Source organism: Octodon degus, unplaced genomic scaffold, assembly GCF_000260255.1.
Source record: "Octodon degus isolate 3935 unplaced genomic scaffold, OctDeg1.0 scaffold00031, whole genome shotgun sequence".
Classification (NCBI taxonomy): domain Eukaryota; kingdom Metazoa; phylum Chordata; class Mammalia; order Rodentia; family Octodontidae; genus Octodon; species Octodon degus.
Window position 1 is genome coordinate 9,390,311 of NW_004524607.1, and position 26,462 is coordinate 9,416,772.

Consider the following 26,462-nt stretch of genomic DNA (forward strand, 5'->3'; position numbering starts at 1 on the left):
AAAAAAAAGACCCAAAATTAAACACTACGTTTCAACAGCAACCACAGGTGCCAAATTTTTTAAAAATCCAGCTGTTCTTAAGTAAAAAGATTGCTAGAAAATACATCAAAATCATTATGTGTGCTGGGTTATGGGGTTTTTCCTTATTTTTATCTTTCCAAAAGTTTCACTTTTTTTGTATACAAATAACCTTAATAAGCTCTAGAAAATCATTGCGTCCAGAATTAGTAAGACCTTCATGGCTAAAGGTATCCTCAGGCAAAGGCAGAATAATAAACAGCAAGATTCTTCTAGAAATCTAGAACGCAAAGTGTTCCCTCCCTACGTGATTTCAACTCTCTTTCCCAGGACAGACACGTCACTGTCATTGTCCTCCTCATAATGAATGCTGTGGTAATTTGTAAAATACAAAGCCAGAGGAAGAGACTCCGACGGGTACCCCCTAGACAAGTGAGAGTAGCCGGTCCTCCTCGTGAGCTCGGCTGCCTTGGCAACATCCCTTTCAAATGTGGGTTGTGGAGATGAAAAGAGAAGTGGGCGCTGGGAGGAGGCCTCCTCCTGAAAGGCCGTGTGCGCGTGCGCCAGGATTTGACGGCTGCCTGTGGCTTCTGCCAGACTCTGTCTGAAGAATAGATGCGGGGAGGGGGCATTTCCTCCCTTTTCAATTTTCGAGCCTCAGACAAGCATCAAATGTACACCTTGTCTACAGTTCCTTCTTTGAGGATGCCTCTTGACTATTTTTCTGAGAATGTAATTCTGAAAGGATTTTTTGTAGAGCCTCATAGCTGCTCATTATTTAATGTCCTGGTTTTACTCTCCTATCCTGTCTTCCTCTTTTCTGCTGCTGCTTCTCACTATGGATTTTCTTTTGATATTATGCAGCGAGGAACCTGACTACCCACGCCAAGTTATTTCAATTACTCCCCAAGGTTTTTATTAGATATAGGAAAAGTCAGCTTTCCACGTCCTGCATATTTATAGTTGCACTTATTTTTCAGAACCAGCGAGAGAGAAGGAGGGGGAAAAAGGAAGAAAGAGTTGAATGGAATATTAAAGCATTTTTAAAAAATTGCATAGGAAGAATTAAAGCAACAGCTCCTATTTTCATCTGGGCTTTTTATGTGAGATCTCTAAAATTTTTATAGACACCTCTATGTACAGAACTGTTGCCAAGCACTGTAGAGCGTTTTAAAATGGAAAATGTAGAAGTCCTCTTTAATTCAGGGGATAATTAACAGCCAGGAGAGGGTTAGGGACAGTCAGGTTCCTGCCAAGTCTTCTTTACAGACAGCAAAATGAGATGGCCTGCAGGACGCTAGCAGCTTTTAACAGGTTTAACAGCCAGGCCAGGGTGGAAGGGGAGCTCTGTGGACTTGGCCAGTGTCCGCCTTCCCCCTCAGAAATGGAAGAGCTTTCCCCACGGAAGTGGTTTTGAATCTAGGACCTGGAGCAGCTGTCTTGAGCCAATTGCTTACTCTCTCCAGCCTCCTTCTGCATCTGCAAGATGAGGATGCTGGCTCGGTGAGCACTGGAGACAAAGGCACCTGGGTCTCGTCCTGGGCTACCCAGGTGTTGAGCCAGCTGGAGTGGAGCATCTCCATCCTGTCCTCCTAGGGGCAGGCTGCACCCAGACTCAGTGGGACAAGGAGGACAAGATGGGGACCACCTCCTTTTCATCACTGCAAGCCAGCCTTTCTCTGTTAACCCAATTCCCTTAAGGAAGCCGCAAGACATTGTAAATGTCACCCCCCCCCCCGTGTGTGATCGGTCCACACAGATGACCTCTCCCACTATGGGAATAGTAACATGATGCCCTTGAGGCCCCACGGAGCTGCAGGAAGGAGCCTTGGTCACTTTTCCAACTGGAGAAGTTTTCCAAAATAACAAAATAAAAATTCAAAGAACACACATGACTTCCAGAGGCCAAGCATAGCAAAAAGACATTAAAAGCTGCACAATGAGGCCCTGGGAGGACAGTGACAACCAGGACAGTGCTAGTGATGAGTTGAGGCAGCTAGATGCACTGGAGTGTCTTGCAAAGATAAGGGGTTCCCTCTGGGAGGAAAAGGCTGGACTGGGGACCGGGGCAGGAAGGATGGGAGGTGCAATGGCAGGTGTGCAGCTCACATGGTGATGGGGCCGAGGGACAGGGCGGATATGATCAGGCTAGCAGAGGGTCCGATGACTGCAGCCGCGGAGTCACTCAGGACCCCAGCAGGAGCTGGAGCAGCAGAGGGAAATGGCAGCGACTAGGGAGGAGAGTAGTGGGGCTCAGCCTGAGTGGCAGGCAGCGGCCCAGAGCAGCCTTAGCTGGTGGAGCTGAGAGCTCTGGTCCATGCTGGGGCTGAGGTTTGTGAAGCAGGAGAGGCATGCTGTTCCTAACAACTAGCTCAGCCCAGAGAGATGTGACTATGAGACTTAGCACCTGCAAGGGTCCCACCAGGGAGGATGTGGAGCCCTAAGTCCTTTCCTTTTCCTCCTGCACCACATGGGCCACTCTGTGAGACCTGGGCATCAGACCTCAGCCCTGTGGTTTCCTCCTACCATCCCTACCCTTGCATGATGTTACACCCCTGGTCCCTACACCCTACACACCAGCCAGCCGCTCCAGCGCATGTGCCCTGGGCTCACTCCTCTGCTCCTCACCCTCCTGGGCTGTGGGTGCATTCTTTAGCCTCACAGTTGCACAGGACGCAGAAGCCATGACCACCATGCGAGTGTTTTTAGCACCAAGCCCTGCCCTCCTGCACCCAATAGGACCTGTGTCCAGCACATTGTTTTTAATCTATATATCTTTGGGGAGTCCCATTTTACTTCTAAAGGAAGCTGTAGCCATTAACAGTTATCCTTTGCCAATCTGAATATCTCCTTGGTGGCAGGAGTTGGGGGACGGGCAATCTTGACTGGCAAGATTATACTACATTTAACACAAAGGGTAAGAATCATTAGATGACACACCTCACATCTATAGGATGACTATCATCAAAAAGATCACTGGGGAAGATGCAGAGAAGTCGAAGCTTTTGTGCATTGTTGGTGCAAAAGTTTCTAATCACTATAGGAATGCCATGGCAGTGCCTCAAAAAATTACAAACTGAAATTTCCCACAATTCGAAAATACTACTTGTGAACATTTATCCAGAACTGAAAAAGGTCCTCATGGAGATGCTGGCTCTCTCATGTTCCTTGAAGTGCAATTCATCATAGCCACGAAGTTTAACCACCCTATCCATTAAGAGGTGAAAAGGGGGCTGGGGAGATGGCTCGGTAGAATAAGCGCTTCCCTGGCAAGCGCAAGGGCCTAAGTTCAATCCCCGGTTCCGGAAAAAAAAAAAAAAAAAGAAAGAAAGAAAAAAGAACCAGTGTTAAGAGGTGAAAGGATAATAAAGATAGTGCATTGCCTGCAACAGAGTAGTATCCAACCTTTAAAACAAAGGACCGCCTGCCATATGCAACAATATACCTGATCCTTAAGGCCTTTAGGCTAAGTGAAATAAGCCAATCACAGAAGGCTAAATACCACATGGCTCCATTCCTAGAAGACATCTAACACAGTGAGACTCAGACTAGAAGCAAAGGGTAGAATGAGGGCTGCAGGGACTGGGGGATAGAAAAAAAGAGCTGCTACTCAGGGGTACAAAACTGCAGTTCTACAAAATGAGTCAGGGTTAGAGAGCTGCTATACAGCAACCTGCCTGTGAATGGCAACGCTGATTGTGCACTCAAAATCTGCCAAGAGGGTAATTTTCATGCTGAGTATTCTTATTGCAATAAAATTTAAAAATAATTAAAGGATAAAGACACAAGCAAAATAATATATATATGGCATCTACTTTGAAAATCAAAAGACTCATGTACTTTTAAAATAAAACAAACACATCGCAGCCCTCAACCTTTGTCACTCTGGGGCCACGTGGGCATTCGTGAGGCACATGGGCCCTCTTCAGTTTGCAAATAAGACTTTCCTGGCTCATAATATAATGTCTCCTTCACAGGCAGCCTTCCTCCATTGGTCAGTGCAAGCCTAGCAACACCTATGAACAAACACCTACTTGTTTTCAGAAATTCAAAAGCATGGAAGGGTGTGTTTTTAACACACACACACACACACACACACACACACACACACACACTAATCCTCTTGCTGCATAATTGTCATTTTGTAACCACTGAGCAGAGACCAGAGGCGCCCCCTGTCTGTGTACCTGCTTGAAGAGAAGGTGGGGAGCAGGGACCACCTTAGCTCAAGATAAAAAGAATGCAGAGCTTGAAGCTGCACCGGACCACATGCCTGAAGCCTCACCTCTCTACCATGTCCACCCCTCAGTCCTGGCTTCAAAACAAACTTGGTCTAGAGCCTCCTAGGTTCTCCACATCCTGCATCATCTCACACATGCATACACTTAGAAAACACTTCTTCTGGCTGTTTCCCTGCTCTGGACTTGGGTTAAACCACATGGAGAATGGAAAACTGGGTGAGGCTGCTGGTCATCCTGCAATAGTCCTGATACCTGAGTCTTTGAATGGCAGGAGAGAGACTGAGAAACTAGGGGACAGATGGCAGAGCAGGGAGGCCCTGGAGAGAATCAGAGTGAGGGTAAGAGAAGAGGAAGAGAGGGGGCACTATGTGAGGAAAGGACCTGGACAGCATGACAGCTGGGGCAAGATTTGTCTTGGGTACGTTCCTCATTGCTGGGACAGTGTACCCAACACCCTAAGCTAAAAGAGGAAAGGCTAATTTGGCTCACAGCCTGCAGAGGTTTCAGTCCATGATCGGCTGGCTCTAAGGTGGGGTGGCGCAGCAGAGAGGCACCACAGAGGAGAACAGCTCATGGAGGGTAGCAGGCAGCAAAGCAGTGAAGTAGCAAGCAGCAGGCAGCAGGCAACAAGTACCAACGCTCTTCCTGTCCTTTACACATTATCCAGGCTACCTGCACAACACTCACTCACAGGCTGGGGCAGCCCTGATCCTAGCGTCACAGCACGGTGCACTCCTGACATCTCATCCTTGTTCCCAGCATCACACACCCTAGATCCAGCTACCTCCAAAAAGCTCCACCTATGGCCACTTCAGGCTCTGAGAGACCTCTGGATACAAACCATAGTAAGACAGGTCAGAAAAAGCAAAGACAAACTTAAAAATATATGAATAATTTGTAAATTGTAGTTTTAATAAAACTGCAGGTTCACAACACAAACCCAGCCAAAACGTCCAAAAGTCCTTAAAGATACAATAATCCTGGGTCATTCTCTTTTACCCTTTACCTAAATGGATCTTTTCTCCTGTGAATAGACTGTATCTTTTTACATGGAAAATGGCCTTTGCCTATGGTGGACCCATAGCTGCAGACAGTTGAGCAAGCCCTGGCTGAGACACCAGGTCACACCACTTTCAACTTGCATCTTTGGCATGTGGACTATTTTGAGCTAAAGGCCACTGAGAATCAGCAGCTACAGAAAAAAGGTCTAAACACAGGGTCCAAGTTTGCCTTTGAAAAGGAAATTCACAGTTGCTAAGAGACAGTTTGTGAAAATGTTCCCCTTCTTTTTACCAGGAAGAGGACCCTTTAGCCACCTTTATCAGTGGAGCAGGTGCCCAGGGAAATCTGCAGGCCTCCCTCATACAACACCTGTCTGCCACACTTGCTCCCTCTTTCTTAAAAATCTGTTCCCTCCTCCTTCAGCCTGAGATTGTCTGAAAGCCAGAGTTCTACCCAACCCTCTGGGCCGCTCGACACCAGGTGCCCCGTGTGCACATCTGCAGACGCCATGAGAAGCGTCTGCTTGCTTGCTCTCCTGTGCCTCTTTGGCCAGTGTATGAGCCCCAGCTGGCAAGCCTGAGCTGCTCACAGCTTTCTTCTTCCTTCCTCACAGAGCCCAGCAGAAGGAAAGAAGCTGCACTGGGGAGATGTTCTAATGAGAATAGATGTCAGAGAGTGGCCCACATTTAACCTTTAGGAAACCTAACAGAAAGACTGGGGCACAGAAACCCCACTGCTCAGGGCTTACTGCACGTCAGAGCCAACAAGCCCACATGCCCTTTCATCCCTCCTAGGTGGCTAATCATGTGTCTCCCCCAGGAATATTGCCAGTGACCCTGCATAGACTCCGGCTCCCTTGTTCTATTGTAAGCAGGGTGTGTGAATGTGGCAGGAGAGATTTTTGAGTTTGCCCTTGTTGTTATCGCACTTACTTCTTTTATCCAATACTAACAACCTTCTCCAAGTAAGACACTATGCCCTGTCCTTGATGTACTCTGTCCTCATTGCTACTTCATTTTACAGGTGAGGAAACTGAGGCTCAGAAAGGTGACATAACTTGCCCAGGACCCATTAGCCTGTCAGCGTAGACCTCGACCCACGTTTCTCTCACACTGAAGGACACACTTCCCCCCATGCCACACAGAACCCTTTTAGGTTAGGCCTAGAGAGGCACTGCCTCCTGACTTGAGGGAGTCAGTACCAAAGCCAGCCAAAGCCAGAGCTCGATGACTCAGCCCAGAACTCTGGGCCTGTTCTCCTTAAAAAACATGGCAGTCTTGGAAAGGGATAGAGGCAAAGGAAAAAAAATAAAAAGAAAGATGAAGAGAAGAAATATAAATGAACTATTAAAAAGGACATCAGTGCAGGCTCAGCCACACGTAGAAGGACTCCTTATTTTTAGCCTTCTCTGTGGTCTCTATTCTGGAACAAAGTGAAAGCTTTATTCTTTAACTAGCTCACTGAGCTTCTGCTATTGTACTCTTGCCAAAAGTTGCATAACCTGTATTTCATCACAAGGAAATATAAAACAAACCCAAACCAAGGGACATTTTACCTGCAAACGTTGGCCAGTATTACTCAGGAGTATCAAGGTCACAAAAGATCAAGACCAAGCCAATGACCCAGATTAAATGAGACTGAAGAGATTTGGTAGCTAAATATAAGAAGTGATGCTGCCTGAGCTCTTGGGCCAGAAAGAGGCTATGAGGGGGACAATCAGTGAAATTTAAGTAAGCTTTTGTAGATAGTAGCAGTATTCCAATGCCACCATCTTGATTTTGACCATTATATTATGATTATTAAAGATGCCTCCCTTTAGGAAATCTGAGTGAAGGGCATGTACAAATTCTTTATTCTTTTGCAAACTTTCAGCAGTTATTTCAAAAATGAACATTTTAAGACCATTTTTAAAGCCACAAGGAGAGCACTGGAGAGAAGCCCAGGTGTCACCTGCATGGGGCTAAAGTGGGCCCTGGAGACTGTGCGATGACCCTGACTACAGGACTTGGTCTCAACCCAGAACCTGGAGAGATGACAGGAGTTATTTATCACAGAACAACTAGGACATTTCTGTTTGGAGACACTGTGTGGTCACAGCCACAGGGACCGTTTTTGATAGCAACTGTTGAAATGCTTGATCTAAAAAGAAACGTCTGATAGACATAGTTCATGCCTACAGCTATGAAAACCTGCTATTTCTCTAACAATTAAGTAGAGCTCCAAGATACAGAGTTTAATGGTAATGGGAACTTGGAGAAAGAGTAATATTTAAATCTGACAGGTCTCATAGAAAGGGGCCCGAATCATCCATGTGTTATTTATTCTGTATTTATTTTCCCCATCTTTCAATCCTTGTTTGCAAGATTTGGGGAATTCAAAAGATCACTAAGTGAAGGAGATGTTGTGGTTCAGGTGGGACTGTTTCTTGGGACTGAGCCACACACCCTCCCCGGGCAGAAGCAGCACAGAGGACAGCGGTTGTGTAAGAATGCTGTAGCCTTCCGATCTTTCTGTTTTGTCGAGCATTTTCTTCTGTGCTGCTCTAAGCAGCACAGCTGCACAATGGAAATTCAGCAGCAAATATCTTACATCTTGCATATGTAACTGTCAATGGCCAGGGCTCTTGAAGGCCAGGGGCATTGCTTTTCAGTAACTTCTTTTGCTAAGAGGCCCAGATAAAGGCTCTGATGGGGAAAGATAACTGCTACTTGCATTGAAGGTTAAAATGAATTTGGCATTTCTACCAGTTCCAAAGCACTCCGGACTTTACCTTTTGTTTGTGGTCTTCCTTCTTGTTCTTCTCCAGCTTTGCAGTAGGTGCTAGAAATAGAAAGATGTGCAAGGCAAAGATCCACCTTCATGGGGATCGTGGCCAACTCGGAAAGAGAGACAAAGACGCAGTTATAGTTCTGTTAAAATGGAATTCAAGTAAAGGTAGTTTGAGTCCTCTGCAGACGGTAGGGCTCACAGCTGCCTGGAAAGGTAGGGGAAGATTTCACAGGAAAATCAGTACTTTCCAAAGAAAGTACTGGAGAAGAGGACACAACCCTGTAATCCCAACACAGGCTGAGGCAAGAGGATCATAAATTCAATTCCAGCCTGGCTGGGGAAATTTGCAACTTGACCCTATCTCAAAAGAAACAATAATGAAAGATTTGTGGTGTGGCTCAGTGTGAAGGCCCTGAGTTCAATCTGGGGAGGGGAAGGAAAGGGAGAAAAAAAAGAAGAGAAAGAGTTCAAAAGTAACAGGGAGACAGTAACTCAGCAAGGGGTAACTTCGAGGTCTGAGGACAAACCATCTTTGAGGACAAGGGAGAGAAAAGTCCACGTAGCGGGAGGCTTGCAGAGTTGCAGCAAGTTTTGAGATTGGGAGGTAGATTAAAGCTGAGCTGGGAGACCAGTATCTATCATTTATCATTTTGTCATCAAAGTTCAAAATCACACTTGTAAATTCTGAAAGCATTTTCAGTATCAGAAACATCATCAGAAACGGTCACAATAAGCACTTACTAAATGCCTACTATTTTGAGATCAAGGTCAGTATATTAGTCTGCGTATTTGTTTATTGAAAGTCTATCATTTTTAGAAGAAAAGGGAATTTAAATTCCCTCCTGATAGCTTTTTCAGCTGGATTGTACAAATCATCTTCCTGAAAAAAGTAAGAAAAATCGACACGATTTAATTTGTAACTCAGGTTAAATAATATTATTCAATTTTTGGAGGTCACAATGTGACAGTGTATTTTCCATGAACTTTTCAGACTCTATAAAATTTTTCTGGTTTGGGTTCACAATGGAGTGAACACAGCTGCTCACTACAGCTGTAAAAACTGCAGAGAAGGTATGGGAGCTGGTGTAGGATTCTGGGAAAAAAATCTAATGCTGGTCACAAAGAGAAAATTAGAGACCCCACCAAGGCAACAGTGAAGCTAGCATGCTGTTAGCATGTTGAAGCCTCTGATGTCTCCAAACCTGGAAAACCAAAAGTGGGCAGGGAGAGGTGGCTTCAGAAGAAAGTTCCAACTGACCCTGTAGATGTGGGGAAGGTCTCAAGGCAGCGTCCACAGAGAACGGCAGGAGCCCCAGCTCTGCAAGGGTCTGCCTCTCCAGCTGGGGTGCCACAGCCTTGGGAGAAGGTGACGACCCCACGCCCGTTGCCTCTGCTCTCCCTCAGTCCTCCTGACTGACTCCCACTAGCAGGGAACTAAAATCTTGTCTTTCTGACAGTAAAATCATTTGAGCTGGGAACCCAGGGAAATCAAAATATTAAGGCATGATGACAGAAAGGGGGTCCATGGAAAGCTCCTTCATGATGTTGTTTATTAATTCCTGGGTTCACCCCAGCCTGCATGTGTATAGATCCAATCCTAAATGTTATTTCAAAGGCTTTGGAAACTGCATATAGACCACTGCCCTGGTCCTAGAATGGCCACACGATGCCACACTCAGGAGACAAATAGAAGTAACACTGCCAAGCCTTTGCTGACCAAATTGATGTTAAAATCAGCATCTTACCCAGGGCTCATTAGAACTTGCCCCTGAACCTAACAGGGTTACAGATGTAAAACTATTCACATTACCCATAGTTCTTAAACAAGATAAGTAAGAGTGTTCTAATATAATACCCAAAATGACCAGGATGAACATGTAACCCAACATTTTTCAGCCTCCAAAAAGAAAAAGCTCCAGTCATATGAGAAAAGTAAATAACAAATGTACTGCTAAAATGGTACAGATTGGGACTGGGGAGAGAGTTCAGTGGAATAAGCACTTCCCTGGTAAGCGCAAGGGCCTGAGTTCAATCCCTGGTTCTGCCAAAACATATAAAATAAAATGGTACAGATGTTGGAACTATCTTATAAAAAGTTTAATGCAGCAGTTATAAAATGCAAATCCATAATGAAAAATTACAATAGATAAAACATATTACTAAAAATATTTTAAATAAACTAAAAGATAGCAGAAAGAAAAATGAGAAGAATAAAACAGGAAGCAAACATATAACAAATAATAAAATGATAAATCTAAGTTCAAACATATCAATAACTATATTCAGTGCAGCTGCTCTAAATGTATTGATTAAAAGTCAATCAGAAGGGCCAGGGAGATAGCTCAACAGACTAAGCAGCTGCTTAGGCAAGCACAGGGACTGGGGTTCAATCCCCTGCTACCACATGCTGTTATACCCCTCCCTTCCCCCGCACACTGAGCCAGTCACTGAGACAGGAGTGATGGCTTACCCAGCACTGGGGAGGCTGAAAACAAGAAGATCATTATGAGTCTGAGCTACACAGTGAAACCCTGTACCAAATACATTAAAAAAAAAAAAAGTCAATCAGAAAGAACTGAAAAATAATGACCAGGCCTGGAAGTGTAGTTCAATGGTATATTTAGCACACACAAGGCCTTAGGTTCAATTCCTAGAAAGAAGAAAAAAAAGAGAAAGAATGAAGGGAGAGGGAAATGGGGAGAACAGGAGGGAGAAAAAGAAAGAGAGAAGAAAAAAGAGAAAATTAGAGCTATCTGTAAGAAACTTGTGGGTCTGGGGAGATAGCTCAGTGGCATAAGCACCTGCCTGGCAAGCGCAAGGTCCCAAGTTCAATCCCTGGTACCGCTAAAAAATAAAGAAAGAAACTTGCCTTAAATATAGTGATATATGTGAATTAAATGAGAAAAAAGATATTCCAAGCCAACACTGGTCAAAATAAGCTATAGCGACTATATTACTAGCAGGCAAACTAATTTTCAATGCAGAATATCATTAAAAAAGAGGGATATTACATAACAGAAGAAGGATTAATCCACCAAGAGACTACAATAAGTCCCCAACTTATGAGCAATAGAGTTGTACACTCTCACAGATCGGGACAGACCTTGACTTATGAACCTTCACAGCTGCAATCAACTCATGGAGCAGCTCACGTGCCTGGCAGACGTTGCCACAGCTGTGCTTGTGTGGGCTGGGTGTGCAATGCAAGGGTGTGCAGTGGTACAGGATGATCAAGGACTTACTGTTTGTGTGGGTTGTATGTGTTTGGGTTTTTTATGCTTCACATTGTGTATTTGTGCCAAAGATGCATAAGACTTAACAAACAAATTGAACTTAGGAACTTTCTCACCCAACAGAACTTGTTTGTAAGTCAGACACTTAACATGTAACAAAAAATGGTATGCACATACCCAGTCACAGAGCTTCAATATCCAGAGGGAAAATCTTAGAGGCCAGAAAGGGGAAAAAGACACAACCACAAACACACTGGAGACCTCAACACTCTGCTGTCAGTAATCTATAGAACCAGAGAATAGATCATCAGTAAAACACAGAATGGAGTCTAATTTTCATTTACTGAAGTATCACTTCACAGAATCATTCTCTTCAAACACACATGGGAGTCCAGGAAGAAGGGATTTAGGAATATTTTGACTAGATAAAAGTGAAAATGAAAATACATGTCAGACTGTGGGACGCAGCTAAAGTTGTCCTTAAAGGCAAATTCATAGCATTAAAATGTTTATCATAAAACAGGAAATAAAGGTCTTAAATCCATAATTTAAGCTCTTACTTCAAGAAACTAGGACAAGAAGAATGAAATAAATCCACAGCAAGTAGCAGAGAAGAAATAACAAAGATAAGGATAGAAATGACTAAAGAACTGAAAAGCAATAGAAAAATATTACACAAAGAACATGTTGTCCTTTGAGAAAAATTCCATATAATTGATAAACCTCAAGCCTAATAACAAAAGAGAAAGAAAAACCTAATTACTAATATCAAGAATGAAGTACGAACTATCACTACAGTTCCCTCAGACATTAAAATGATAGTAAAGGAATCCTAGAAGACAATCGAGGTACCTACCACAGACTGTTTTTCTTACCTTTTGAAAGCCCCACCTCTGAACACGTGAGACTTTTAGGAGACATTTAATGTCCAAACCATAACATTCTACCCAAGAATAAGATTTACATTTTCAAAAGACAACTCAAGCTGCTCTTTGTTTTTTCCCCTCAGCTGCTACGTTTTAGTAGTACTGTACGTAAGGATCACACTCCTCGTGGGAAGTTGGTACATGGACATAGCACACCTCGATTCTTTTTCCATTCCTATTTCCTCCCTTTTCCCTCCCTCCATCTATAGGGTCCCTTCTTACTTGCAAAAGATCGACCTTCCTACTTCCTATTATCTATCTTTTACTTCGTTCTGTGTATATACTTTGGGTTTCTTTGTTTACGCATGAGTTTATAAAAAAAAAAAACCCATGCAATACTTAAGGTTGTGTGATTTATTTCACTTCATATCATAGTTTCAAGGTATATTCCTCTTCCTATAAATTTCTTAAATTTATCTTTCTTTATAGCAGAGCAGTACTTCATTATTCATAGATACTACATTTTATTTACCCATTCTTCTATTAGTGGACTTGTAGGCCACTTCCAGGATTTAGCCACTATGAATTATGCTGCTATAAACATGGGTACACGTGTATTGCTGTGTTATGATGTTTTAAGCTCTTTCAGGAAGACACCTAGAAGAGGAATAACTGGGTCAAATTAAGTTTTCATAGGTCATTTTAAATAATTCTGATCATCTCTGATGGGCAGTGAGACTCCCAGAGAGGTTCTTTAGCAATAATTAACACAATATTGCCTGTTAGTGGCTCCCTCCAAGGGATGAGTAGACAATGGGGAGACAATGATTCCTTGCAGAATAAAATTCAGTAGCCATGCCAGAGCCCAGGCTAAAGTGAGGGAGGCCTAACTGTAGGCAGCAGAGACAGAACAGAGTTGTCTCCTCAATAGAGATCAATCAAGAAGTAGAAACAAGAATGGTTCAGTGTTAATGGTATGGTGGTAACAGGAAACGATGGGGAGTAAAGAATAATGACACAATGTCCTCTTCAGTAGACTGGGCAGGTCCCAGACAGGGAGCGGGGAAGGGGGAGCTGGTTAGGGAAGGAGGAGAAGGAGTGAGGTGTTGACCATGTCCCATCTGAGGTATCCAAGGAATGACTTTGAAAAAGTGCTCACAGCAGTTGGATCCATGAGTCTGGGCTCAAGGAGGAGATGTGGGCTCAAGCAGATATTTAAACTCAGGAGTATACAGGCCATAAGAAATCAGAGAAGGTGTACAGTATGGCTCGGGGATAAAGTTTACAGTGGAAAACAGGAACCCTTGGGCCTGATATGTAGGAGATGTGAAGGAGAACTAATGAACAGATCAAAGAACAATCCCTGTCCAAACAGTTGGAAGCAGAACCAGGAAAGCATGGAGCCATCAAGGGGCAGCAGAAGAGGATTGCTCACAACACAAGACACAGGTTCTGTCCTAAAGTGATGCCAAATGAAGCCAGGTGGGGTACACTCACCTTGTGGTTCTTAGTGCTTTAGGAAAAATTCCTACATTTAAGGAACTTATTTTCATATACACATAAAATAAGCAAAAAAGAAAACAAAAACCACCTTGTTATAAAGCAAAGAAAATGAGGAGGGGGGGAATTAACCGCCTAATTACATTGTTTTTCACCAAGAAGCCAAGGACAAATGGTGGAGCACTGTGTTTTAGGTACTTTTTTCATTGCTGAAACTCAGCACCCACACCCACAATTTAAAACAGGAAAGGTTTATTTTGACTCACAGCTTATGAAGGCTTCAGTCCATAGCTGGCTGGTTCCAAGGCAAAGGGGCACAGCAGCAGGGCATGGCAGAGGAGCACGAGCTCAGGGCACAGCAGGAAGGAGGCAGCGAGGAATCAAAGGAAGACAGAGAGAGAGACCCTCTGGGCCACGCCCACGGTGACCCGTTGTGCTCCACCAGGATTAGCCACCCAACATCATACCCAGCTATCAAACCATTGGTAGACCAATCCAGCATCACACGCCCATGATCCAGCCACTTCCCAAAAGCTCCACCTACAAATATATGAGGTTTGGGAGGAACATATAGATCTAAGCCATAACATTCTGCCAACTGTTTTAATCTCAAACTTTGAAATAACTAGCACCCTCTGTTATGATCTGCAAACTAAACTTTAGAGGGAAATTTTTTAACTTATTTGAAATATCAGGGCCACAGAGATAGCTCAGTGGACAAAGCATCTGCCTAGGCAATTGCGAAGACTTGGGTTCCATGTCCAGTACCACATGCTGTGCTGGCCTTGCCCCAGGCCCTCCCAGCTGGCCACCGAGACTGGGCGTGGTGGAGCACCTGTATAATGCCAGACCTGGGGAGGCTGAAGCAGGAGGATCAGTAGGAGTCCAACATCACCCTGGGGATGGGAGGACACAACTAGATCAAACACAACACATCCCGCAGCTCTGTTTTGTCCAGTATCTGATGCATTTCTTACAACTCCTAGAATAGTTGCCAACACCTAAAGTGTGGGAGATGTTACATAAAGTCTCAGATTTCCAACCTCCCTTGGGAAATGAGAAGATGACAACTCTGCCCTCCGTTCCAAAGGACACCATCCAGAAGTGCTGAGCAGTGACCTCTCTTTCAGAAAAGGATTAATCATGACTTTGCCCAGCTCTGCAGGTGTCCCTGTTTGTGTCTCCAGATCATTGCTGCAGGCCATTTCGTGCTCTGTTTAAAAGTATTTGTGGTCAATAACTTCAAATGCACTTCACAGTCCTTGACCCAGATTTTCCTATAAAAACTAAATTATTCATAAATTCTCATAGTCATTTTTTCAATGTTAGGGCTTGAGCCTAGAACCTTCAACTGAAGCCACCTTCCCCAGCCCTTTTGTATTTTTTTTCCTAAAATATGCCAGAATGGGCTTGAACTTTCCATCCTCCTACCTCAGCCTCGCAGAATGCTGAGATTTGAGGCATAATCTATTTTCAATTATTACTGTAGATTAGTAATAAATGTTACAATTATTAAATTGTTCTCCAAAGTGAATACTAGCAGACTTCATCCAAATCTCTTTTCTGTCTGTGGCCTGTATCTATAAAATGGTCTACTTGGCTGGATGCTCCCAGGGCTAGTGCTTGGGAAATCTGGTTTCACAGTGGAGGTCACCACTCCAGACTTGCACCAGGAGGCAGAGGTTTGAAGCTTGAGGGCCACTGCTTGCCTTCCACTCAGATCTATTTATCAATTTGCCAATGTAAGGGATTTGACCATAACTGGTTCTGTCCCCCATCTCTCACTCTAGCTTCATCTAGTGTCAGGACTTGTCCTGGGTGTTTTGTGTTCTTTTTCTTAAAGAGAATTCTCTCAGATTAGGTCGGAAACCTGGGTCTGCCTGGTCCTATATAGTCACAAGTGCTTTGACCTTAAATTTTAGAGATCTATCTCTGAGCAGTGTAAAGAATGTCAAGTAATCCAGTGGGAATTAATTAAGAAGATTTTAGGAAAGGAAATGCCAGCACTTACTTTAGAACCCACCACTGGCTCTTCAGCACTTCTCTGAACCCCTTAAACTGCAAGCTTAGCCATGTTGAATAACTGGAATTCTCATAGAAACCAAAATCGGTTGGGCGAGGGGCGACACATGCCTTTACTCAAGAGGCTGAGGCAAGAGGATTGCAGAAAACTCAAGGTCAGCCTGGACTACGTAGAGAGTCCGAGACCAGCCTGAACTGCACAGTAAGACTCTTACCTCAAAAACAAAAAGAAACTGAGATTGTATCTTTTTCTGTTTCCTGATGCGTCCCCAGCAATTATCACAGTCCTTGCCACATACTAAGTATTCAATAAAAATGGCAAATTAATGAATTGCCTAATTTATAAAAACATTTACCAGCTGTGATAGAAATACATATAGTGAATGCCTAAATTTTAAAAATATATTGCACTAAAAGGTACATCACCATTAATCTTCCTCAAAACACTCCTCTTCCTTTTGAATACATTCATCCCATCTCTCGTCGCTTTCCGGGGCAGCTCTGGGAAGCCTCTTTCCTGGGCGTGCTTCCTTGCACTGGTGTGCACGCCGTGATGGCCCGGATCAATTGAAAGTATTCACACTTCATAGTCACTCTGACTTTGGAGAAGAGCTAGAAGTCGTACAGTGCCAGAGCTGGTAAATAAGGAAGAAAAGGACACGCTGTAACATTTTAACTTGATAGAGCCTTTAATTTGACAGCAATTGCTGTAAATGTTTTTTTTAATTAATCCAGGACGTTGGGAAGGCCATGAAAACACAAGAAAGAGGACTTACAGATCCGCTTCAGAAATAGCAAAAATGTTGAGATAGATGTGTCGTGGTGAAAGACGGTATTCTGAGAGGGATTAATGACAACGCATCTTTTACTATATATACTTTTTTTAATTTAAACATTGGCTCTTTTTTAACGGACCTTGTAAATATTCTCTTTCCATGGAGAATCTGAGACCTACTGCCTAATCTGAGCCAGAGAAGGGAGGTACAAGCTCATTTAAAAGACCATAAAAATTGTCTTACCAGTTGATTTAAATGCTTAGTCAGGGAGGTGCTCGCTGGCGCGGTCATTCCAGCCAGCAGTGGCCATGAGCGCTGAGGTTCATTTAGGGAGGGCCGACGGATGCCGAGGTCGGCGGAACCCTTCCCGTTCTCCCACTGGCCCCTGCGCCAATGCGCCAAGGTTCTTCTCGCTGAGAGCCGGCCAAACAGCTATGCAGGCTCTGGGAGTTCAATCCCCGGGCCTGCCGCCCCCAGGGCGCACTGAGGCAGCAACTGAGAGTGGGTGTGGTGGCGCGCACCTGTAATCCCAGCACTTGGGAGGCTGTAAAGAAGCAGATCACTATGAGTCCGATCTACACAGGGAGATCCTGTCCTAAAAGAGAGAGGGGAGGGAGGAGAGAAGAGAGAGGGCTACAAGGCAGGGTGCCATGGCATAGGGGCAATAAACAGTTCCAGGCAGCAGGCGGCAGCAAAAACAAGAGCAAAGGGGGAGAAGCAAGCCTCTTTTACTACTGTAAGCTGGCTACCCCCACCCATATCATTGTCCTGCCCTCCTCTTGCACAGGCTTCAGATGTTTGCAAAATAAGGACCCTGGCCCTCTGTGGTCACTTAGTTAATGAACCTTCCAAACTTTTGTATCTGTATATACAAAATAGTTAGGATAGATATACAGCTACTTTCTCTTAATTCAATGAGAAGAAAGATTTGTACTAATAGTGTTTGGACAGGATATCATGTCAGCATCTTGTACTATGGATAACCACTAAGAAGATAACAACATGCAATGTATTACTGAAACTCTCCTACTAATCAGTTTTGAAACTGTCTCATGGCTATTTGTTTCTCAATAAAATTACTTTTTAGAAAGAGATATTGAAAGACAAACTTATGGTTGACAATGTATTAACCATAACACCCCATCCTAAGGTCAAGCTAGTCCTTTTCTCTGAACTGTAATCGTAGAGGCCAGAGTGTTAAGTTTCGCAAGGTCTTCCCGTGTTTTCCCTGCTTGGCTGCATCCCACAAATGAGGAGATCACTTCCTGTTCATGACCTCTGCTTCCGGCTGCTGTCGTCTTCCCGTGGGCGGCAGTAGCAGGGGCAGCTGGGGAGAGAACTGTACACAGGAGGAGAAAACAACAGAGACTCGGAAGGACAGAGACAAAGAAAGACCGCAGAACAACAGAAAAGGGAATAGGAGAAAGAGACGGGGGGGAGGGGGTGGTAAACTAGTTAGACGATGTCATAGAACAGATTTCTGAAAGAAAGCAGAAATGGTAAAAGATACAAAAGATTTGGAGCGAAGAGATATCTGTGCTCACAGTACGGACACCAACCACACAAAATAGGCATTTGGATGAAGACGAATCAGCAGCTCATGTTCCTTGGGTGGCTGTGTGTGTTGCTTTTTTCGTTAAATCCACCAGCATCACCCTTGCTGAGTCTGCTGTCCTTGTCCTTAATAGTAAAGGGACAGAAGCAGTGTCGGATATGGAGAGGAGCCGTCCCCACAGAAGCCATGACAGGCTTCCTCCTGTGAGTTCCTCGCACTCTGTGGGTGCTCCGCACCTCAAAGTCCCACCTGTATTCTGGATAATGAGGAAAATTATTGACCCATCCTGGTGCTATCATTTTTTCCCACTCCTGCCTTGAGCTTTCATTAGTTTTCATTTCTCATTAAGAGTACAGTCGAAGAGTGAGAATTAAACACCTCCTGATTTATTATCCTCCTGAAAATGGGAAGTTAGGAGCCATGGGGTGGATCTGCATTGAAGGCCCGATGGATGAGTGAGCCACCCAGGGATCTAAGAGCGTGCAAGGCTGCTCTCCTGTTGGCCGGAGGACAACAGCAGCAACAGAGTGGCCAAAACACTTGGGAAACAATGCTGTAAAACAAGGAACCTTTCCAATCAAGGACAATAGCCCTCAGTCATATGGTTCCCCCCTTTCAAGCTCTGCACTAACTTTTCCATGTTAGTCCCAGCATCAGTTATATATCTACCCCCCAGAGATGCTGCTCCTGGTGTACACAGGTGGGGTCCAGCTTATCCATTGCTCCTCTATCAAGTGGCAGGCACATGCCCGGTCCTCATACGTGAACAGTGTAGGAGAAAAAATTAATGCATGCATGCAGAGATAGGCTGGCTACCTTTGATTCATATGGCTGCATGCACTTTTAACAATGCTTTGGTTCACTACCAAGAAAAGATGAGGACAGTATATTGAATTTCTTTTAAAAAGGAAACAAAACTCCCAAATGAAGGAGCACTTCCAAATAGGTGTGCACCCCAAAGAACTGAACACAGGAACTTGAACTGGTGTACACACCAATGTTCATAGCAGCTTTACTTACGTTAACCAAAGGAAGAAACAATCTAAGTATCCATCAATGGATGAACAAAACATGGTATGTCTCTACGAAGGGATATTATGCAGCCTAAAAAAGGAAAGATGTTCTGATAGGTGTTACAACATACACGAATCCTGGGGACATTGTGCTAAGTGAAATAAGTAAGACACAAAGGAAAAACATGCCCTGACTTACATAAAACAGTCAAATCATGGACACAGAAAGGAACATATGTTAATCGCAAGCTGGCAGCCAGAAGAAGGATGACAGAGTACCAATTTGGGGTGATGGGGAAGTTCCAGAGATGGATGGTGGTGATGGTTATACAGAAATATGGATGTGCTTGCTGTGTTAATATTTCTGGCTCACTCACAACATCAACACTGCCCATGCAACCTGTTACTAATTCTATTTGACAGAGAGAGGGAGAGAGAGAGAGAGAGAGAGAGAGAGAGAGAGAGAGAGAGAGAGAGAGAGAACGCGTGACCATGGTCATGCAGTTTCAGGAGGGTCAGGTCGTGTGCCCACCTAGGCCATGACTGCACTCCAAGATGCATACCTGTCCCCACACTTCCATGTCTGGAGGTCATCAGAGGACCTTCCTATGAACAAGGGCAACTTCTCCAAAGCTCACCTAGTGAGGAGTGCCACCCAGCAGGAAACTGCTTGCTTCTTGCCAGCAGAGCTCCTGCCAGGTATAAAAAGGTGCTGCCCACTTGGCTTCGTGCCTCCTAAGGTCTCTCCAGAAGCCAGAATTCAGCAATTTGGATATAAGGCCCTGGTGTGAATTGCAGTTGTGTGGCTGTGTGCAGGTCCCTTGAGCAAGCCTTGCTTTTCTTACCTAGAGAATGAGAATACTACGGTCCCTACCTGACAGTAGTACTGCAGCTTAAATGAGCTAATAGTTGTTGAATAGTATGTGGCATAAAATAGATGTTCATTGACTGTTATATGTATGAGATATATGTTACCATTGTAGAGCTGTAGGAGGCAAGCTACTCATGGCATGGTGGACAGGAGGCGGAGACAGAGGGGAGGAGCAGGAAAGGGAGATAACCCCCATAACCTACCCCCCTTGGACCAGGTCCCACAGCCCAAGAGCACAGCTAGCCATGAGCTCATCCATGGATAAATCCATTGTGAACCTGCCTCCCCATGATGCACTCCACCCCCAAAAGCCCCATCTTGGGGCACATGGAGGCTTTGGGGACACACGCAGATCTGAACATCACAAGTTGGCATGAGGGGTTGGTGGAAGGTGCCATTCATCTCAGTGCAGGAGTAGAGACCTACCAGCCCTGCAGCTGAGCTTCACATCAGCTGGCAGGTCTGAAGGAGCCCAGCAGTGAGCACGAATCTGGAGAGGAGATGAAAGGAGCTGTCCGGGGACATGTGCAGTTCTCAAACCATCCCACTGTGCCTCTCATCCTTCAGCTTATCCCTTAGTATTTTGTTCAATTTAACTGTTTTGTGATAGAGTTACCAATTTTTCTCCCATGGACTAAAATGTTCACTCATTCATACCTAGCAAATGTCTTGAGACCTGTGGATCTGAAGGGCTTTTGGTTGGTGGTATAAGGCCAAGAGAAAACCCCTCAAGGAGAGTTCCAGGATAAAACACTCCAGAAATTCACCAGAAACAAATTATTTCCATCAACATGATGGTCTGGATGACCCTGACTGTGCAAAAATGCTTCTCCCATGAATCTATACCCTCATACTGCCAGTGTCAACTTGAACTTGCTAACTTAATTTTTTTAATCTTAAATATTCAGGTGCATCTTCCAGAAACCTGAAGAAGTTTATAGAAAGGTATGTGGCCAATGGATCTAAGGAACTGTTCTTAAAGTTTGTTCTTTATTTTTAAAAAGAGATGAAATGACCATTTGTCTTAGTTACTTTTCTTGCTGTTGAGGTAAAATACCTAACACCTACAGTTAAAGAAGGAAACGTTTATTTCAGCTCATAGTTTGTAAGGTTTCAGCTCATAGTTACCGGGCTCAAAGGCAGGGTGACATGGCAGAGGTGATGCAGTTCATGGCGGGCAGAGAGCAGAAAGCAGTGAAATAGAAATTGACAAGCAGCAACCTCTTTCTGCCCCTTATACCCTGTCTAGGCTATGCACCCTAAGGGTGGGTGCCAGTGACACCCAGGGTGGGACACCCTTAATCCTCACCTCACACCATGAATCAGTGCCAGCATCACACCCTTGATCCCAGCATCACACGTCCTAGTTCCAGCCACCTCCGAAAGGTCCCAGCTATGAATACTTCAGACTCTGAGGACCATCTAGACATAAGCCACAACACCCTTGTTCCCTATAATCATTTCTACAGAACATTGATAGCTATCTATTTATTTATTCATTTGTTACTGGGTCTCACTACATAGTTTAGATGCATAGGGATCCCCCGTCTCAGTCTCCCCAGCACTGGGAGATTAATTAGAGGGGTGTGCCAGCACACCTAGTTTCAGGGTTGTCACAGCATGCTCTGGGTACCACAGCTGGCACAGCATACAGTCCCGGGGATCAAATTTAGGCCCTTGAACTTTCCAGGCAGGTGCTCAGACCACCAAGTTGTCTCCTCAGTCCAACACTGATAGTTTTTTAATCACACTGTCTTGAAGCAAGTAATCTTTGTCGATGTCCTTGAAGAAGTATAAAACTATATATGATTTGAATAAAATTTAGATCTGGCAGAAGTTACTGGAAAACAAAAAAGATCACAGCATATTCTATCTTAATGAATAAGGCAACATTTCATGTGTATTTTGCATTTAAAACTGACAAATGTATGCACCTTGAGAGCATATGTTAAGTGGAATAAATCAGACACACAAGCTTAAATACCACATGATGCCTTTTACATGAGATACCAAAACATAAATAAAGAGCAAAACAAAAGATACATAATAAGAAGTAGGAAGCTAGATTTTGCTCAAATGAGAAAAGGGATGGTAGAGAAAGAGAGGGAAGGAAGGGAAAGGGGATGGAAAAAGAGCTAAGCCATGTTATACATGCACCAACTCCCCATGAGGAGTATAATTATTATTGTCTCAGTTATTTTTTACTTCTCGTTGGGACAAAATATCTGACACCCAAAATTAAGGAAAGAAAGGTTAATTTAGTTTACCGTCTATTTGGCTGACTCTACAGCACACTGGCACATGGCAGAGGGCAGCAGTTTATGGCGGCAGAAAACAGCAAAGAGCAGAAAGGAGAAGGAGCAGCTGTGACTTTCGGCAAGCCTCGCTCTCTTTTTTACATTGACTGTGGAGACTGGACCTCTTTTGAGAAAGTGGGATGCTCTATCTTTTTAAAAATTTTTATACCCTTTAAGAGACGAGTCACTCTAGGGTGGAGGCTCCACCCCAGGGTGTGGAATTGCTGAGCTGATCTAGCTACGCTTTTCACTTCTCAAATTGGCACAATGTATCAACCACTACAATTACATAATACAAGCATGTACAAATAAAAACTGAAAAACTTCAAAAGCGTGGTCGACTTCAGCAGTGCTCTGAATGAAAGAACTCAGGAAGGCCTTGTCTTTTTGAAGTTGACTGTGTGTCCGCAGCTGTTCTTATGTCCTATGAATCTGGACAGGAATAACCGAGGTAGCTCCCCAGTGCTTATTATTAACAGATGCTGTGAAAGATGGTAAGAGGGTGACAGGGTGCCTATGCACCTAGGACTTCAATTCACTGTGTTCAGCTTTTTGTGTTTATGTGGGATTTCGCTGATTGGGACGTGAGTTAGACATTACAGAAAAGTGACTCGGAACAGTAATTAGTTATACCAGAATGCAAGAAAAATACAGAAATGTTTTCCAGGAGGATGGCCATACAGACCAATTCCCTGGCCTAGGCTGTGCTTTTGGTTATAAAACTAGTTTTCCAAGTGTCTGACATTCAGAGTCTATCTGTGGCTTCTTCTTAGCATGTCTAGGAACCAGCTGTTGGACCATCCAGCCCTCGTCATATACGCCATGATTGGAAATGATGTCTGCAATGGGTGAGTCACTGAGAAAGAGTTCCAACGTTCTTCAGCTCTCAGCGCCCCCCTCTTCTCCACCCCACTCAATGCCAACCCTACTCCATTCTCATGGCCTACTGTTGAGCGAATCTCCTTACCTTAAGCAACCCCCACATTTTCCTCTGTGAAATGAACAAAAATAACCTGTGACACTAAAAGTCCTGTGTCTGGCCCATTTTTTCCCAATTCTGACATCACCAAGAGTAAATATGTCAGGATCAACCATTGGTTATATCACAAAAACTATGATGCTCCTGACCAAGATCCAAGACTAAGAATCCAGGACTTTAAAAAAGAAATAAAGCAGAATCCCAGTTACCCCATAAAAAGACTGTCTCAGTCCTATGTTGATACACTTCCTCCCGAGAAAGAGACAGCATAAACTTAGAGCACTGGCAAAGACACTGCACGTAACTCACAGCCATTCCTGCTTGTGTCCGCAGCCCATGATGAGAAAAATAATATTGCTGAACTGCTGGTATTGATAGCGATTTCAAAATACTGACCACCAGTATAGAGGCTCTGCTTTATGTAGACTTAAATTAATGTGAGATATGTACCTTCATATTCATAAATCTGGATGTTTCCTTCATATATTAAACTATTAATAAGCATCAAAAAAAAAAATACTGACTGCCTTAGCTACCCCTAAACACTTGCGGAGGTTTATCAGAATCTGCACATCCCTTAAGAATATACTGCATATGTGAATGCCATCTGGATTATGATTATGGCCAGGACAAAAATTGATAAGTGAAAGGTGGGACAAGATCTAGAGCAACTCCACAGAGACCACCCGCCTACTTCTCTAGAAAGCAAAAGAGCTAGGCCCAGTGGGTTTGCATGACTTGCTGGATAACAGATTGGTGAGTGAAAGATCTGGAGCCAAGCCATGGGCTGGGAGTGGGCCACCTGCTCACCACCCACCTCCCTTACTCTACTTCCTTCACCAGCTTCCAGGCACTCAGGTCCACCACACGCAGATGTCTGTTCACTCAAATACCTTCGTGCAATTCCACTGAAGAGGGCGGTATAGACATGATTGGTGAAATGAGGATGCTGCTTCATGGTCCAGGGCGGGCCGTGGTCCAGACCCCACCTCGGCCTCCCAGACTGATTCACTCTTCTCCTGAGGACCCTGAGTCAGGAGAGGTCCCTGCCCATGGGATGAGTCACCCTGGACTTTCCAGGAAAGAATAACCTCCACCCCACTTTCTATCACTCTCTATCCCAGCAGTGGTTCTCAAGGTTAAAGAACCTGCTCATACTACAGTTGAGTAGCTGAGCAGGGAGCCAGGTGAATTACTCTGACTACTACACACTCTATGTGGCGCATGCTGGCCTTCTCTTTGCACAGGGACAGGCTGGGGTTTCATGGCAAAGAGGCCACAGTCCCTGACCTCAGGAAGTGACAGAAAGAACACTGAGCCCCGGACACAAGAGACCAAGCCAGTATCAAGCCAGCCCATGTCCTGAAGCTCCCAGCTAAAGTTCTCTCTCGGGAGAGAGAGCAAAATCCACTGTCTGAGTGAAGACCACTTGCAGACAGAGACCGTGACTCCAACAGCTCTGTCCTTCCCCAGTGCTGCTGTTCACGGGAAGCCCCTCCAGCCCTGTCTTGCTTCCCTTTTCCAAAGAGCAGAAGAGCAGGCAACCTTCAGCCAGTGACCTGTAATGGGCTCTGCCTTGCGGGGATCTGGGCAGAGAAGTGGCAGGCATTTGGGGGAAAGAACAGAGCTGGCAGTGTGAGATGTCCCTGCAGTGTCCGCTTTGTGATGCCCTGTGGAGGGGTTAGAAAAATAAAGACAGATGGCAATGCTACCTCCCCATCTGTCCGCACCAAGGTAGAGGCGACATCCCAAAATGAGCAAAGGGACTTCATATGATGCTCACGCCATCCCAGAGTTGCACAACAAGTCTGGCCTGGAAAGAGTGTTAGGATATTTGCTTGAAATTTTTCTTTTCTTTTCCATGGTACTGTTAGATCTTACTAATACTGCTATGTATTTTTTCCCAGTTCTCTAACCCATGTAGTTACCCAGTGAGTATTGTTTAAATGAATGAAGGTCACAATTTGAAGACAGCTTTTAGTGTCAGGAATTCAAGGAGGAAGGAAACACAGGAGCTCCTGGCTTTCTCATTGTGATGCTGTTCACCGTGGCCTGCACTAACTCAGCTTCCTTGGGCCCTCTACAGAAAGCTATTTAATGGGAGTGAAACAAAGTATCAAATGTGATACTTTGATGGGAAAAGCAGAAGTGGGTAGGCTGCAACAGAATAACCTCAGGGCAGTGGAGGCCATGGTGGGAAACTGAGGATGTCCTCAGAGCATCACAGGGGCAAACGACAGCCCTTCCCTCACATCCTGTCCTGACACCCATGAAAAGAACACGGGGCTTACCAGAAGTGTGACAGATCCATGCAAGTCTCTAACGCCAGTCAGGGCCATTGACATGGTTCTGTTTTCACAATGGACATAGAAATTGTAAATTGTATCTTTTCACTCTAGAGAGAGGAAGAACTAGTCACAAAGGTTGTCCTTGTCCCTCTGACCCCAAGCATCATTTTCCCACAATATGGATGCTTTAAGATCTGCCCAGGATAGTTGCCCAGCACCACATAGAAAGGAAGCAGGTAAGGGACAGTCAGGTCACAGGCCCTGGGGAGCAGGGATTGTTGGTTATTCTTGCTGTCCAGAAATCAGCAGGAAAGGAAACAGACAGAGCTTCTGCTTTTTAAGGGATCCTGTCTCCTGGACCCCATGATTGGAAACACAGTGGCAAAAGAAGTGTTGAGGAATTTCTATCCCACCAGCATGCCTGGTTCACACCTCCTGTCAGGGACTTCCCATGTTTCTCTATGCATGGAGAAATGGGAGCCCAGTGAGTCCCCAGCTCACCTCCAGTCTGTGTCGTGATGCTTCTTGTAATGACACTGGCCCAGGTATTTTGGATGCCAGGTCCAGGACACCCTGTCATCCCTGCTTGCTCACCACTGCAGTGTCTGGGTACACTTGGCCACATACTAGTGAGGTCATCCCAGACATGGAACTGGTAGGTGAGGGATCAAGGGCATCGGTCTTCCAGGGAGGGATGGAAGCTCCAGGGCTAAAGGGTGCATCTTTGAGATGGGAGCCCTGTGATGTCGCTGTAACTGGCTGGCAGGAAAGAAAGAGCTCGGTGCTCTTCTTGGATGATTCAAAAAATATCAGTGCTGGTCATGAGTGAGGTCTGCACCCTAGATCATACCAGGTCTCTGGGGCATCAGTTCTGGTTCCAGGAACCTGTTGTCTGCAGCGGCTGCCTGCCTGCCTTCCCCAGAAAGGTTGTTCTCTGTCTGTCTGTCTGTCTGTCTGTCTCTCTCTCTCTCTCTCTCTCTCTCTCTCTCTCTCTCTCTATCTCTATCTCTATCTCTATCTCTATCTCTGTCT

General features: G+C 44.7%; 1 protein-coding gene across 6 annotated transcripts in view; it reads left to right on the forward strand.

The window, feature by feature from the left end:
• Positions 1-26,462, forward strand: part of Aoah (acyloxyacyl hydrolase) — a 237,719-nt gene that overhangs the window by 178,009 nt on the left and 33,248 nt on the right. For all 6 annotated transcript variants that reach the window (XM_023713541.1, XM_023713543.1, XM_023713542.1 and 3 more), the window contains 2 exons: positions 20,775-20,811; positions 22,937-23,011. In XM_023713541.1, the coding sequence (XP_023569309.1) occupies positions 20,775-20,811; positions 22,937-23,011 (112 nt within the window). The remainder of the gene's footprint in view (positions 1-20,774; positions 20,812-22,936; positions 23,012-26,462) is intronic.